The following is a 14018-nucleotide window of genomic DNA, read 5'->3' on the forward strand; positions in this document are numbered from 1 at the left end:
GGGATCATACATTACGGAACGAGTAAAGTGACTTGCCGGTAACGAGATTGAACGAGGTATTGGGATACCGGCGATCGAATCTCGGGCAAGTAACATACCGATTGACAAAGGGAATTGTATACGGGATTGATTGAATCCCCGACATCGTGGTTCATCCGATGAGATCATCGTGGAACATGTGGGAGCCAACATGGGTATCCAGATCCCGCTGTTGGTTATTGGCCGGAGAACGTCTCGGTCATGTCTGCATGGTTCCCGAACCCGTAGGGTCTACACACTTAAGGTTCGATGACGCTAGGGTTATAGGAAATAGATATACGTGGTTACCGAATGTTGTTCAGAATCCCGGATGAGATCCTGGACGTCACGAGGAGTTCCGGAATGGTCCGAAGGTAAAGAATAATATATAGGAAGTGAGGTTTTGGCCACCGGAAGAGTTTCGGGCGTCACCGATAATGTACCGGGACCACCGGAGGGTTCCGGGGGTCCACCGGGAGGGGCCACCAGCCCCGGAGGCTTGCATGGGCCAAGAGTGGGAAGGGACCAGCCCCTGAGTGGGCTGGTGCGCCTCCCACCAGGGCCCAAGGCGCAGCTTGGAGGGGAAAGAGGGAAACCCTAGGCGTAGATGGGCCTAAGGCCCACCCTAGGGCGCGCCCCCCTCTCTCCCCCTCTTGGCCGCCCCCCTCCATCCCATCTAGGGCTGCCGCCCCCCTAGGGGTGGGAACCCTAGAGGGGGCGCACCCTCCTCCCCTCCTCCTATAAATAGTGGGGTTTTTGGGGCTGCAGAAGACACGAGTCTCCCTCTCTCTTGGCGCAGCCCTACCTCTCTCCCTCCTCATCTCTCGCAGTGCTTAGCGAAGCCCTGCTGGAGTGCCACGCTCCTCCATCACCACCATGCCGTTGTGCTGCTGCTGGACGGAGTCTTCCCCAACCTCTCCCTCTCTCCTTGCTGGATCAAGGCACGGGGGACGTCACCGGGCTGCATGTGTGTTGAACGCGGAGGCACCGTTGTTCGGTGCTTAGATCGGATTCGGCCGCGATCTGAATCGCTTCGTGTACGACTCCACCGACCGCGTTCTTGCAACGCTTCCGCATCGCGATCTTCAAGGGTACAAAGATGCACTCCCCTCTCTCTCGTTGCTAGTTAATCCATAGATTGATCTTGGTGATGCGTAGAAAATTTTGAATTTCTGCTACGTTCCCCAACAGTCGCCTTGCGGGGCGACGTTCTTCACGTAGAAGTACGACTTCTGCCAGCGCTTCACCGACTGGATCAGCGTGATGACGGGGAAGGGGTTGTCGGCTACCGGCCTCCGCATCGCGATGAAGGCGCCGCTCTGAGCCGACACGCCCTGCATGCGGGTGCCGAGCTTGGTTTGGAAGAATTCCCCCCAGAGCTCGAGGGTGGGGAGAACGTCAAGAAAGTCTTCGCACAGAGTGACGAATGCGGACAGCAGCACCACCGTGTTCGGAGTGAGGTGGTGCGGCTGGAGTTGATAGAACTCAAGAAAGGAACGGAAGAAGGCACTCGCCGGCAGGCCGAGGCCGCGCAGGAAGTGCGAGCGGAAGATTACCCGCTCGCCTTCCTCCGGCGCCAGCGTGATCTCCTTCTCCGGCGCGAGACGGACCCGCACCTGGTCCTTGCCGGGCAACCGCCGCGTCTTGCAGAGGAAGTCGATGTGGTCCATATGGACGTTGGAGCCGTCCCAGTCCCCGCCGTACTGCATGATGGCGAGAAGCTGGCGAGAAAGGGTGCGGCAGCGGAGAGAGCACGGCCCCGCGGCGGCGAAGCTGCGGGGTGGTGCGAAGTTTGGTGGGACGATGCGGCGGCGAGACGCTGCTGCGATGAAAAGGAGAAGGAAGAAGATGGCGGAGAGGAGAGGAGCGTGCGAGCGTCTGCCGCTTCCCCTCCTCCCCCTACTTATAGCCTCGTGCGGCGAAGCAGAGGAGGCGAGGCGTGGGGAGGAACGTGGGATTAACCGCGCCCACTCCCCCACGTCCCGCGATTATTGCGCCCTAACGGCGTGCGGAAACCGCCGCCGGAAGGCGTGCAGACAGCTTTGGGCCACAGAGAATCTGCGCCTGGGCCTAGGCGTAGGAGTGGTGGGCCCCTGGCCTGCGGCGACGTCCTGTCGCGCGCGTGGGTTGGCAGGCTTTTTTTAGCCGGAGGATGCCACGTGGTTCGTGGGCGGCAAGCGGCCGGCCCGCAGCCCGGCGCGCGTGCCAACAGACTCCCGCCTTCCGACTTTAGAAATTTCGCCAAGACGGCGCGCCCAACCGAAGCCGGCTCCCAGCTGCTGGCTCGTCAAGATAAGAAGCTGACCGAGCTTCTCGACCTCCTCTCAGCCTCGAAGCCCAACCAGCTTCGGGGACTACTGTCGGAGTAAATGGCCACGGGTAGCCTAACCGACTCCCCCTGGCTCTTCAAAAAATTATCAGGCCATTCGAGCCTTCAAGTATCCAGAGCATGGGGCCGCCTTCCTCTGGCCGGCTATCCCCAGGGCCGACTACCAGAAGGCGACCCGGCCTCAGAAACCTTCCCAAGGAAAGCTACGAGATGGCCGACTCCAGGAAGCCGGCCCCAAGAGGACCGACTCCCAGAAGCCGGCCATGAAGAGGGCCGACTCCCAGAAGCCGGCCAAGACTGCACCCACCAAGACTGCATCCACATAACGGTGATAAGACGGGGCGTGGCCGCAGTACAGCCCACTACCCCCGAATCCCGAAACAGGCATGGCCACAGGGCGCCGCACGGGCCAGCCATCTCCCGTCCGGCGCGACACTGTAGCCATGTTGACCTCGATGTCACCCACGACAGGCGCCAGTACTGCCCGCGGGCGGTGGACCCCTTTAGCCAAAGAGACGCTCGAAGGCGGCCCGGCCTCCCCTAGTCGGCCGGGGGCGTAGCCGACTCCCAATAGCCGGCTACCTCCCTCCCTCGAAACATGTGCCTCATTAAGGAGACAAGACAAGGTGACGCTACAGTGAGAGCCCGCAAGACGGCGGCACTGTAGCCACGCTTACCTCGACAAAGCCCTCGTCATCAGAGGCGAGGCAACAGTAACCAGCCGCCGACAAGGCCCCCAAGCGGTGGGGCCGGCCTGTCGGCCAAGAGGCCGGCAGCTGGCGGGACCCACCAGTCGGCGGGCCCCAATGACCGGCGGAGAAGCCGGCGAGCACAGACACTGACGGCTGGGACCCGCGCCCAGCCGGATTACCATTGTACCCCTGGGGGTAGGCCTATATAAACCCCCCGGGACACCCATGCAAAGGGTTGATCTCATAGAGTTTCACACACCACATAGAGAGAAAAGGAGAGCCGGCCATGCCCTTCTTCTTCCCCTAGCCAAACAGCTCAAGAAGCACTTGTAGCTACTTGTATTGATCTAGTGATCATGCGGAGACCCCGCAGAGCAGGACTAGGGGTGTTATCTCCACGGAGAGCTCCGAACCTGGGTAAGATCCGCCGACGTGCATGTCTTCACCTTATTCCGTTTTCAGACACCGATAATGTTTTACTGGCTCCCACAATGATAAACCATCCCTTGGGATATGTCGCACAACCATAGCAGACTCACATTCGATAGACGTCCCTGTCAGACTTTTTCCCAATTCCACGCTGCAACATCCACTGTGTGTGTGTGTTTGCCAGCGACAAAGTTGCTAGGAAGACCCGGCGAGTCTTTCTTCGGTCCACACGAGCCTTTATCCCCTTCCTTGCTTTTCTCACCCGCGTCCCACCGAAGCACCGGCGGAAATTCTCCTCTCGTCGCCTTCGCCTTCGCCGTCGTCGTCTCTCTTCCGCTCTACTTGCCTCGGCTGTTCTCACAGTCTACTTCAGGTCCTTCTTGCTGCCGGAGAAAAAGTTGAGGATCTGCGAGATGGGTTCTGCTCGCCCCGGAATTCTCGGCGCATCGTAGAACCCGCGGGCGTTCTTGGGCCGCCACCAGTCCTGAAATGGAGGAAGAGGGCGCCCCGGCGCTGCGCGTGATCCGGAGCTCCATCGACGCGCTGGGGCGAGGGTTCGATGCCACCCACGACACCAGGCTGCTCTACTGCAAGGGGTCTCGCCTCGTCGACGTCGACGATGGCGAGCTGAGCTCCAGGGATCTGGTCATGCCTGACGGGCTGACTGTCCCCGGTGTGCCCAAGGATGTCGACTGCTCCGGTGAGAGTGGGGTTGGTGTACCGGAGACCGCTGGCCCGTGCGCCTTCCACGAGGTGCCGACGACTGACACTGTTCATTGTGTTTTGTCTCTGAATTTGGTCGTTTGTCTTTTGTTAATTCATCGCTAGCTGCTTGATTAACTGCATGCTGTTTCTAAACTGTTCTTCGTATCCTGGTAGTGTCAGGACATAACCGGATGCACGCACATGCTATGTAGGAGTACAACTGTACAAGCTGTGCCAATTCCAGTTTTGAACTACCGCATACTTGTTTCATAGCTTTCAGCTGAGCGGCTGACCCGACGCTACTGACGGATAAGCCAAGGTTAATAGTTGGTCTAATTCCGCGATAAAAGAGCTTTGTTTCCAAACAGATTTGTCCATCTGTAATGGAGATCACATTGGTGGGGATATAGGCCGATACATCTCCAGCTTGTGTTTCAATCACGGGTAACGCAGTGGAGCTACCTGCACCTGTCTGGTCCGATCATTTAGCGGCTCAGCTCTTTCTAACCGACGGGAATGTAAATAGAAAAAATCTCCAAAACCTGTAGATTCGCATGAAGTTCCGTTAGTAGTTTAGGTCGGGATGAAGTACCTTTGTCCTCTGCAAAGATCATAAGATCCGATGGAGTTGGATTGATTTCTCACATCTACTAGATCAGAGATCAGAGTCAGGGTAGCTCTCGTAAGTGAGCCTAAGTAAGCAGTGTGGTTCGAGCGGATCAGTCACTGCTGAGTTCTGCTTTCCTCACAGAGTTGGTTTTAGCTGGAACCACGCTCTTGCCTTCTTCTTGTGTCCCTTGATTATTGATCTGACAAGTTAGGTTAGAGAATACTGGTGCCTTTTGATCCACCCTTAGGTTTTAAAAACAAGACAGACCTTCATGAAGATCTTATATTTTTGAATAAGATGGACATTTCCACATTAAGGTGAAATTACATATGAGGAAAATAATCCTGGACTAGGAAAGCTGCCCTTGTGTGGTAGAACGAGGTCTTCCACCGGGCGGTCAGCCAAGTACTGAAGCCCCTATCTTGATATAGAATAGAAGTGAGTTCACACTAAAAATAGAAGATGCCCTATGATTTTTTAGCCCTGCTATCAATCACTTCGGTTAAGGGATCGAAATATTATGATCTGAAATAGAGATTTGAGATGTTCTAACTTTTTAATGAATCGGGTGTATATAGACACGTTTTATTGTGCTTGTTCACTCATTTCAGTCTGTATTTAGTTCATATTGAAATATCCAAAACATCTTATATTTGTGAACGGAGGAAGTAATACTTTAGTACACATATTTCTTTGAGGCTGTTTACTTCTAATTGCCTCATCGGCACTTGTTTGATTATAAATTACTATTAATTGTGGCACTAACAAATTGTTTTTGGTCTGACATCAACTCAGTTAATTATCATCTTGCTTCATGCGGTCTTCAGTCTCACGCGTTCTGTTTTACTTTTGTTTCCGAGGGACTGTAGATGGCTGGGTATTTCAGCAAAAAAGCCCAGCTTGCAGGAGATATACCTCTTGGAAGCTTTAATTCAGCATATAGCTTTACTGGATCCAAGAGATTTGATGCCATGGCTACCAAAAGTCTCGGGATGGAAGGCAAGACCATTCCTTTATATAAGGTCCAACTTGTGCGACAGCCTTTGTCAGTGGTAGAGGAAGTTAAGCATGCAGTGCCTCACTCATGGGAACCATCATCTCTCGCAAGGTAAACAAACACATGCAGGTTGCTCTAAAAAAAGGAAGGCCCTTAACAGTGTTTTGTGATATAGCTCACCACTGATGCCCAATGGCAGGTCCTTAACAGTGTTGAGCTTTTAACAGGTTCATCCAGAATTACGGAACGCATGTCATAACATCCATTACCATTGGCGGGAAGGATTTGATTTACATCAAGCAGCATCCGTCATCATCACTTTCCGTGGTGGAAATTAAAAATTATATACACGATCTTGGACATCAGAGGTTTACTGAAAATGAAATCCATACAGGCTCAGGCCCTATAAGATCAATGAATAAGGTTTGGTTTTCTTTAGTTAGATTCATCCACATTATAAGTTAAATCTTATTGTACTTCAGTTATGATTTTGGGTCAGGAAAGAGAAAATCTTGGGTTCAACAGCCAAGGAGTATATCCACAACCTCCAAGTACACCATATATTGCTGCAAAAGAGGCAAGTACATGCCACCCTAATTAATATTTCCATGCTGCATTTTCTTTATGTTTTGATAATGCTGATTGTGAATGATCTTTTGTTAAGTCTCTCTCAATAAAGTACAAAGGGGTGCTTATCTGATATCAGAGTTTGAGCTAGCACATATGCCCAACTTCCTCTGGTTATACAGTGTCCTGTAAGAGTTTAATTTTTGTTTGATCAAAATCCTCCCAATTAGCCATTGAAATTGTGAATATCCTTTCCATATTTGATAAATACAAATTGCCAACAGTTCACTCGGTATCATGGTATGTGGATTTAGTAATAACGTGTCCCTTGCACTCCACTATTGCACTATGTACCCAGTCATCATCAATATGCTGCTACCATTGTTTTGTAGTTACTTGACTGTAAACCATTACAGTTCACATGTAGATCTATTGTGGATGTCCCTTCATATAATTTTTGCTAGACGAACTTCCAGAAAGCAGATGCTTTATTTTCTAGGCTAAATTGGCTCCAGGACGCTGTGCTTGGTAAGCATTTTCTGAAATGCACTGCATGACTGAATGTGTTGATGTGCACTGCAATTTTATGGTCATTTTCTAGAACAAACTATGCCTGCAAATCTCTGTCTAGTATTTCCTAGTACTCCCTCTGTTTCTAAATACAAGACATTTAGAGATTCCAATACGGACTACATACGGATGTATATAGACGTATTTTAGAGTGTAGATTCACTCATTTTGCTCTGTATGTAGTCCGTATTGGAATCTCTAAAAAGGCTTATATTTAGAAACAGAGGGGGTACATGAGTGAACAAACCAGTTGACCTTGCCAGTCATTTCTTTCCGTGTATCATTATTTTATCCCTTAAGTAATGTTGTGCGACAAACTGAAACTCTTGAACCTTCCAACGAATTATCCTGCAGGATGTCACTGTGATTTTCAGAAGGAGAGGAGGAGATGATTTAGTTCAAAGTCATTCTGAGTGGGCAAGAACTGTTAACTCAGCGCCTGATGTTATACATATGACCCTTTTCCCTATAACGACTCTGTTGGAAGCAGCCATCCCTGGAAAAGACCATCTCATCCGGGCGATCAACCTTTATCTAGAATGTAAACATTACCTTCATATATATTTATGTTTTGAGTGAGTATCTTCACAAAATATTGTTTAGATGTCCTGCTTGCATGCATGAACTTTCCATAGAAATTCTATGGGGATAATAGAAATCTCTATTCAAGAACAATAAAATATGTATAACAAATGATGGTCCATCGACTGCATATTTGTATATCTGGACCAATCCGCCATTCTTTTGATCCAAAAGTTTGCTATTGTAATGAAGCTATAGAATGTTTGCAAAATCAGGAGCGTTGTTGTTATATTTTGTTTAAATTTAATTATTCTCTAGAAATAATGATATTTTGATGCGATCATTAACCATTTCTTTTCTTAGATAAACCTCCAATTGAGGAGCTGCGTTACTTCCTAGAGTTCCAGCTTCCCAGAGTTTGGGCACCAATTCGTGATGAGCACCCTCTCCATCAAAGGAAAGAACCTGTGTGCCCATCCTTGCAGTTCAGCTTGATGGGGAAAAAGCTGTACATCAGCCAAGAACAGGTACTTGGCTAGCACTGTGATCTCTATTGACTTCATCAGAAGCTTATTGATGCATGCATGCCATTGTTATCTTAGTCAATTAGACATCAAATTAACAAGTGAGTAACAAATATACTATTACGATAAACTTTGTCCTTTGTGCCAATATTGCTTTAGTATCGAGCTTACTTTTTCTATAATAACTTTACTAGGTAGTCATACCTTCCGATACAACCGTATCTTTGGAAATTTATCCACCAGAAAATACAGTGTATTATTGCCTGAATTCCAGTGGCTAATATAACTAATCTCTATGCAACTCTGCTGTAATTAGAGAAGATGGTTAATGGACACATAAAAGTAAGTGCTCTCTCTCTCTCTCCATGCATGAACATTGTAATGTTCGAGAGACAACGCCGTTTTACAATTTTAATTTGTGCCTATACATAGAGGACAACCAAACGACACAAGTGGAACTGGAATTACCAGAAGTCACCTTCAATCAATTTGTCGAGCAGCTCGGATCCTTGCATCCTCTGTCCAGTGCTCTCTCTCCATGGATTTGTTGCAGGACCTGAAAGGCGTTATGTGTTTTATGAGTGATTTAGAATGTTGCTGACCAAGTTTACGTACATGCCCCAAAGTTGTGGTCATGAGTCATGCCATCTCCATTAAATATGAAACATTATGTCAACAAACCACCAGCTAAAAACTGGTACACGTATCTGCATACTAGTCTCCAGACCATTGCAATACCTGCACAACTTCTCCCACAGTGCCCCTTTAGGCATCGGTCACGTATCATATCATGTCATATCTTTTCAGGTGTCAGTGGGTCGCAAGCCAATAACTGGCCTAAGGTTATGCTTGGAAGGTGCTAAGCAGAACAGGCTATGCATCCAACTGCAGCATCTAGCATCTCTTCCAAAGATCCTCAAGCCTTACTGGGATGCACACATCACGATCGGTGCGGCAAAATGGCAGGGGCCAGAGGAGCAGGACAGCCGCTGGTTCGAGCCTGTGAAGTGGAATAGCTTCTCCCACGTCAGCACAGCTCCAGTTGAGCACTACGAGGTGCTCATCGGGGATGCCTCCGGCGTGTACATTGTCACCGGAGCACAGCTCGGGGTGTGGGACTTCGGTTTGAAGAACGTCCTGTACATGAAGCTTCTCTACTCGAGGGTCCCCGGTTGCACCACCCGGAGATCGCTCTGGGATCACAGCCCTGCCGCCGCCAGCAGCCATCCGACGGTTGGTCCTTCTAACATCACGTATCTGGACCCGGGGGGTTCTGGCGCAGGCTCGAGCGATGCAGGGAAGTTTATGAAGATCGTGGACAGGTCGGAGCTGTGCAAAGGCCCCGACGACATGCCGGGGCACTGGCTGGTGACCGGCGGGAAGCTTGGCGTTGAAAAGGGGAGGATTGTTCTGAGAGTGAAGTATTCCTTGCTGAATTACTGACAGCGTTATCTGTGTTGTTGAAAACTTCGGAGTGCAGCATATGGTGTTGTAAGTGCAGCTGCAGTTGTGATTCCCTTTTCTTGTTTTGGTAGTCAAGTGATAGATTTATCTGGTACGTAGCTGTTTGCAGCCGATCGCTGTTCCTATAGTTTTTACAAAGATTTTTCTCCATGCAACGGAACAATTTTGGTGGAGTTCTTCGCGGTGTTTGTACAGGGCTTCAGTCTTGTAAAGTGCATACTTGTCATTCAAGATCGACACTCTTTCCCTTTCCCGTCCCCTTTAAACTCTATGTGACTGATGTATTTCGGTTATGAAAGTAATGGAAAGGGGATTAGCCTGGTTCAATTTTTTATTTACCAGAGCGTCGTCTCTCGTGAAAAGAATAATCTGGCTCGGGTGTCTGCGAGGAAAGTGACCTGCCCCTACTGAAGAATCTGACCCAGATGATCTCACGCTCATTGAGCGCAGGCAGCGTCAAGCTGCGAAAGCAAAGGATTCTGCCTCTGCCGTATCCAGCAAAAATCCTCGAATTCATCCTGATCTGAGCAAGGTGCGAATGGATGCGTGATCTGAGCAAGCCTCATGATGAATTAGACATTCCGCCTGCCCTCGGCATATGATAAGTTCAAATATTGGCGGGAAAAAGAGAAGAACAAGCAGGTGATGAAATTGAAAAGGCTTATTCGCAAAACTAGAGAGCGCCTGGAGGGCAATACTCACAAGATGACTTTAGAATCAATTCGCACCAAGGAGCATGAGATTGGCATCATGCAAGAACAACTCGATGCCGGGGTCGCTGGCTGCGGTGGAACTCGCCAGAGGCTGAATTCTAACACAATGAGGATCTGCAAAGACTACAATCGTAGGATGCCGAAACCAGTCGCAGCCCCCTCCTCATAGAAGAAAATTTCTTCCCCAGCGAAGAAATCTACTCTTTCTACACCGAAGAAAGTGCCATATCCAGTGAAGAAAATGACACTATCTTACGCTTCTCTGCCAAAGAAAACCAACCGCTGAAACAATGGCGAAGAAAGGGAAGGCCTCTCTGTTAAGTGCATCTAGTGTCTCCTTTATGATTTTGGAGTATTGATCACAAAAATGGTTAGATGACTAATGTGTTTGTGAATGTACACATGTAGAAGTCCCTCAAAATTTGGTTTAACCAATAAATGTGACCCCTAAAAATGTGATGAAACACTAAAAAATTCGGGGCGCGCATTTGAAAAATTAGCCGAAGAACTAGATCGTGAAGATCTAGTATTTTTTATAGTTCTCTTTATTCTTCACTTAAGTCATAGGTCAATCCGTATTGTCAAGTGGGGTCGAGGTGATACGAAGACAATATTTATGAAGTGTGCTTAATCCAAACCAATTTCTTTGATTTAAGACTTTGGAAATCTCTTCGAGCGTAGTATCTTTTTCCTTGGTGTCCGAGATGATATTCTTCATGATGCTTCAGTCAAATTCCTCGTTGAAGAGTTAGGAAACCAGTTGTTTGGTTCTCCTACCGTGAGGAATTTGAGAGTTCAAATTTTCAGTCGTTGCCTCGCCGGCGATAGCCGGTTGGCGGGCCGGTCGCGTCCAATGGTCATGTCGGCCCACGGGTTGCGACTCTGGCTATAAATAGCCATCTCTCTTCACCATTGGTTCGTTGGCTGCTCCTTGTGAATTTTATGCAAGTGTCTCTTGAGCAATCAAACCTCTCCAAGAAATTCAGTGTATCCTAAGTGAGGAAAACCTAGTGCCTAATAGACAAAGTGATTGAGTATCATTGAAGAATCTGTTCGAGTGAACTAAATACTTGTTACTCTTGAATAATGTGATCTTTCAGATGGCTAAGCGTCAGTTCAAAGCATCCCACAGTCATTGTGGATTGCCGATGAACAAGTATGTGAATGTTTGGAGATCTACCTTGAAGATCTACCATAAGTGATTGGCGAGGTCTAAGTGATCTTAGCTCAAGGAGAATAGGGTGAAGACATGGTCTACTGAGTTAAACATCAGTCTCTCCAACCAGACGTAGAGTTGTCACAACGATTTGAACTGGTGCAACAAATCGAATGTCTTCACCGAAACGCTAGTTCCATATTCTTCACTTTTGTTTCATTTTGAGTAATTTGCAAGTTCTAAAGAATCTGATACTTCCCCTCTCTGAAGACTTTCACCGAATACTTATCTATTCCGCTGCATTTTCTTGCGCCTTGTTTTACATTCGGTGTCCTTGTGATGAAATGTACATGTATTGTGTTAGGCTAGTTTACCTATTCTATTTCATCACTTACATGATTTCCTCTGCCCTGAAGACTTTGATGGCATGCTTTGTTTAGTTTTCTCTAGTTGGTTTATGTTCAGTTTAGCTCGTTGTTCTTTGAAGAAATAACTTCTTTCAAATAATTTCTTAAAAATCTCCAATTCACCCGCCCAGGTCGATCAAACATTCTCACACTCTGGAAATTCTGAGAGGCTGCTGAAAGTAAAAAGTTCTGCACCCCAGGACAATGTGCCAGTCTTCATCACTCCTTTGTCATCTGCTATAGCTGCACAAGACAAGCTTTCTAAAAATCCTACCAGTGAGGTTGTTCCATATGGAACATTTCTAGAAGAAAAGGACATGTTATCTGGTGACACGGAAATCGTCATGACTGACAACTTTGTGGTATCATTGCCACCTGCTACCATCCGAGAGGGCAGCGAAGAAATTGATATAGATGGAGATGTGACGCCACCATACTATGATGACTACTAGAATCCCAACATCCCCTATCTCCAATTCTTCAAGATGCGCCTCTTCTAGTCTGACCAAAATCACCATTTGATCCTCTACGAAGACTTTGCCATGTGCATTGTTGTCTAGCTACTTCACTCAAAAGCATCCATGAAGAATTTGAACCTGCATGTCCCACTTGTGAAGTGCAAGTGAATCTAATGTCAGCGCTTGAATTTCCCAACTTTCACAGTTGTGCTCCTGGCGAGCACCCCAGGTTCGTCGAAGATGACTTTCACGCACATCTACGAGATTCTTCCTTGGCAGAAATTTCTATGATTCCATGCGTATGCGAAGTGCTCACTTCTGGAGACCAACACAAAGGTTGTACTATGATATCATGCTCATCAACCAGAACCGGTTATTTCCTTACCAACACAATCAACCTAAGGAAATGGAGATATTGCCATGCTTTGAGCCAGTACTTCAATCTCTTCAATTCGTTGGCCTACTCCAATTTTTCACAGGTGTGTAGGATTGCAGTGAAGAAATTATACTCCAGTTTAATGCCACTCTCCACATATGCAATCATAAAGACACAACCACTTGGGTTCTTGACTGGATGGCTGGTAATACTCATTTCCAAGCACCAGTTGTTGAATTACTTCGTCACACTAGTTTGCATTGTCCAGCTCCTAGTTATGGTAATCTATACAAGGAGAAAATGTTCCCACACACGAGAAAAGGGATTCTCCTGTGCACGTGACCTCCCGTGCATGCATCTGCCATTGGCTTAGTTGGAGATCCGAGAGCATGCAGACTAGCCTTACCCATATAGATGTAGTATTTATCATTCCTACACAAATATAACAGTGTATTATTGCAGAACATCAATCACTTTATGTCATGCCGCCATGCAAAGGACACATGCATGGATCAATTTTCTCTCTTCCTGCTCACAGTACAATGTCTCACAAATCCATAGACTTTATTTCATCTTAGAAAATTTAAATCACTCATATCTTTCAAATTATAAATTCGTTTTTGAAACTTTTTATACATTTGGACTCCTTGTGTCAAGACCTTTAGAATAAGATCAATCTTGGATACATTTCAAACACGTTTAAATTATAATATTTCACATTCCATATGTGAAACAAACCTATTTCACTAGACAAATAAAAATCTATCTATTTCAATTGAAAGATCTGTAACCAACATATTGAAGCAAATATGCCCTAGAGGCAATAATAAAGTTGTTATTTTATATTTCCTTATTCATGATAAATGTTTATTATTCATGCTAGAATTGTATTGATCAGAAACCTAAATACATGTGTGAATACATAGACATACACTGTGTCCCTAGTGAGCCTCTACTTGACTAGCTCGTTGATCAAAGATGGTTAAGGTTTCCTAACCATGGACATGAGTTGTCATTTGATAACGGGATCACATCATTAGGAGAATGATGTGATGGACAAGACCCATCCGTTAGCTTAGCATATTGATCGTTCAGTTTTATTGCTATTGCTTTCTTCATGTCAAATACATATTCCCTCAACTATGAGATTATGCAACTCCCGGATACCGGAGGAATGCCTTGTGTGCTATCAAACGTCACAACGTAACTGGGTAATTATAAAGATGCTCTACAGGTATCTCCGAAGATGTTTGTTGAGTTGGCATAGATCAAGATTATGATTTGTCACACCGAGTATCGGAGAGGTATCTCTGGGCCCTCTCGGTAATGCACATCATAAGAAGCCTTGCAAGCAAAGTGACTAATGAGTTAGTTACAGAATGATGTATTACAGAACGAGTAAAGAGACTTGCCGATAATGAGATTGAACTAGGTATGAAGATACCGACGATCGAATCTCGGGCAAGTAACATACTGATGGA

The 14018-nt window shown here is 47.1% G+C and overlaps 1 protein-coding gene across 1 annotated transcript; it reads left to right on the plus strand.

Moving 5' to 3' along the window:
- Window positions 1–3639: 3639 nt before the first annotated feature.
- LOC109786455 (MACPF domain-containing protein CAD1) lies at window positions 3640–9754 on the plus strand. The gene is made up of 7 exons (XM_020345027.4): window positions 3640–4221; window positions 5653–5891; window positions 6008–6203; window positions 6280–6357; window positions 7272–7458; window positions 7803–7966; window positions 8771–9754. The coding sequence occupies exons 1-7, from the start codon at window positions 3958–3960 to the stop codon at window positions 9404–9406; spliced, it is 1764 nt and encodes a 587-aa protein (XP_020200616.1). The 5' UTR covers window positions 3640–3957; the 3' UTR covers window positions 9407–9754.
- The last annotated feature ends 4264 nt before the right edge of the window (window positions 9755–14018 follow it).

The sequence above is a fragment of the Aegilops tauschii genome, chromosome 4 (assembly GCF_002575655.3).
Source record: "Aegilops tauschii subsp. strangulata cultivar AL8/78 chromosome 4, Aet v6.0, whole genome shotgun sequence".
In the NCBI taxonomy this organism is placed as follows: domain Eukaryota; kingdom Viridiplantae; phylum Streptophyta; class Magnoliopsida; order Poales; family Poaceae; genus Aegilops; species Aegilops tauschii.

Coding starts and splice junctions, on each gene's coding strand:
- LOC109786455 (XM_020345027.4), top strand. CDS start 3,958: ATGGAGGAAGAGGGCGCCCCGGCGCTGCGCGTGATCCGGAGCTCCATC. Junction 4,222..5,652: donor GCCCGTGCGCCTTCCACGAG/GTGCCGACGACT, acceptor GAGGGACTGTAG/ATGGCTGGGTATTTCAGCAA. Junction 6,358..7,271: donor CATATATTGCTGCAAAAGAG/GCAAGTACATGC, acceptor ATTATCCTGCAG/GATGTCACTGTGATTTTCAG.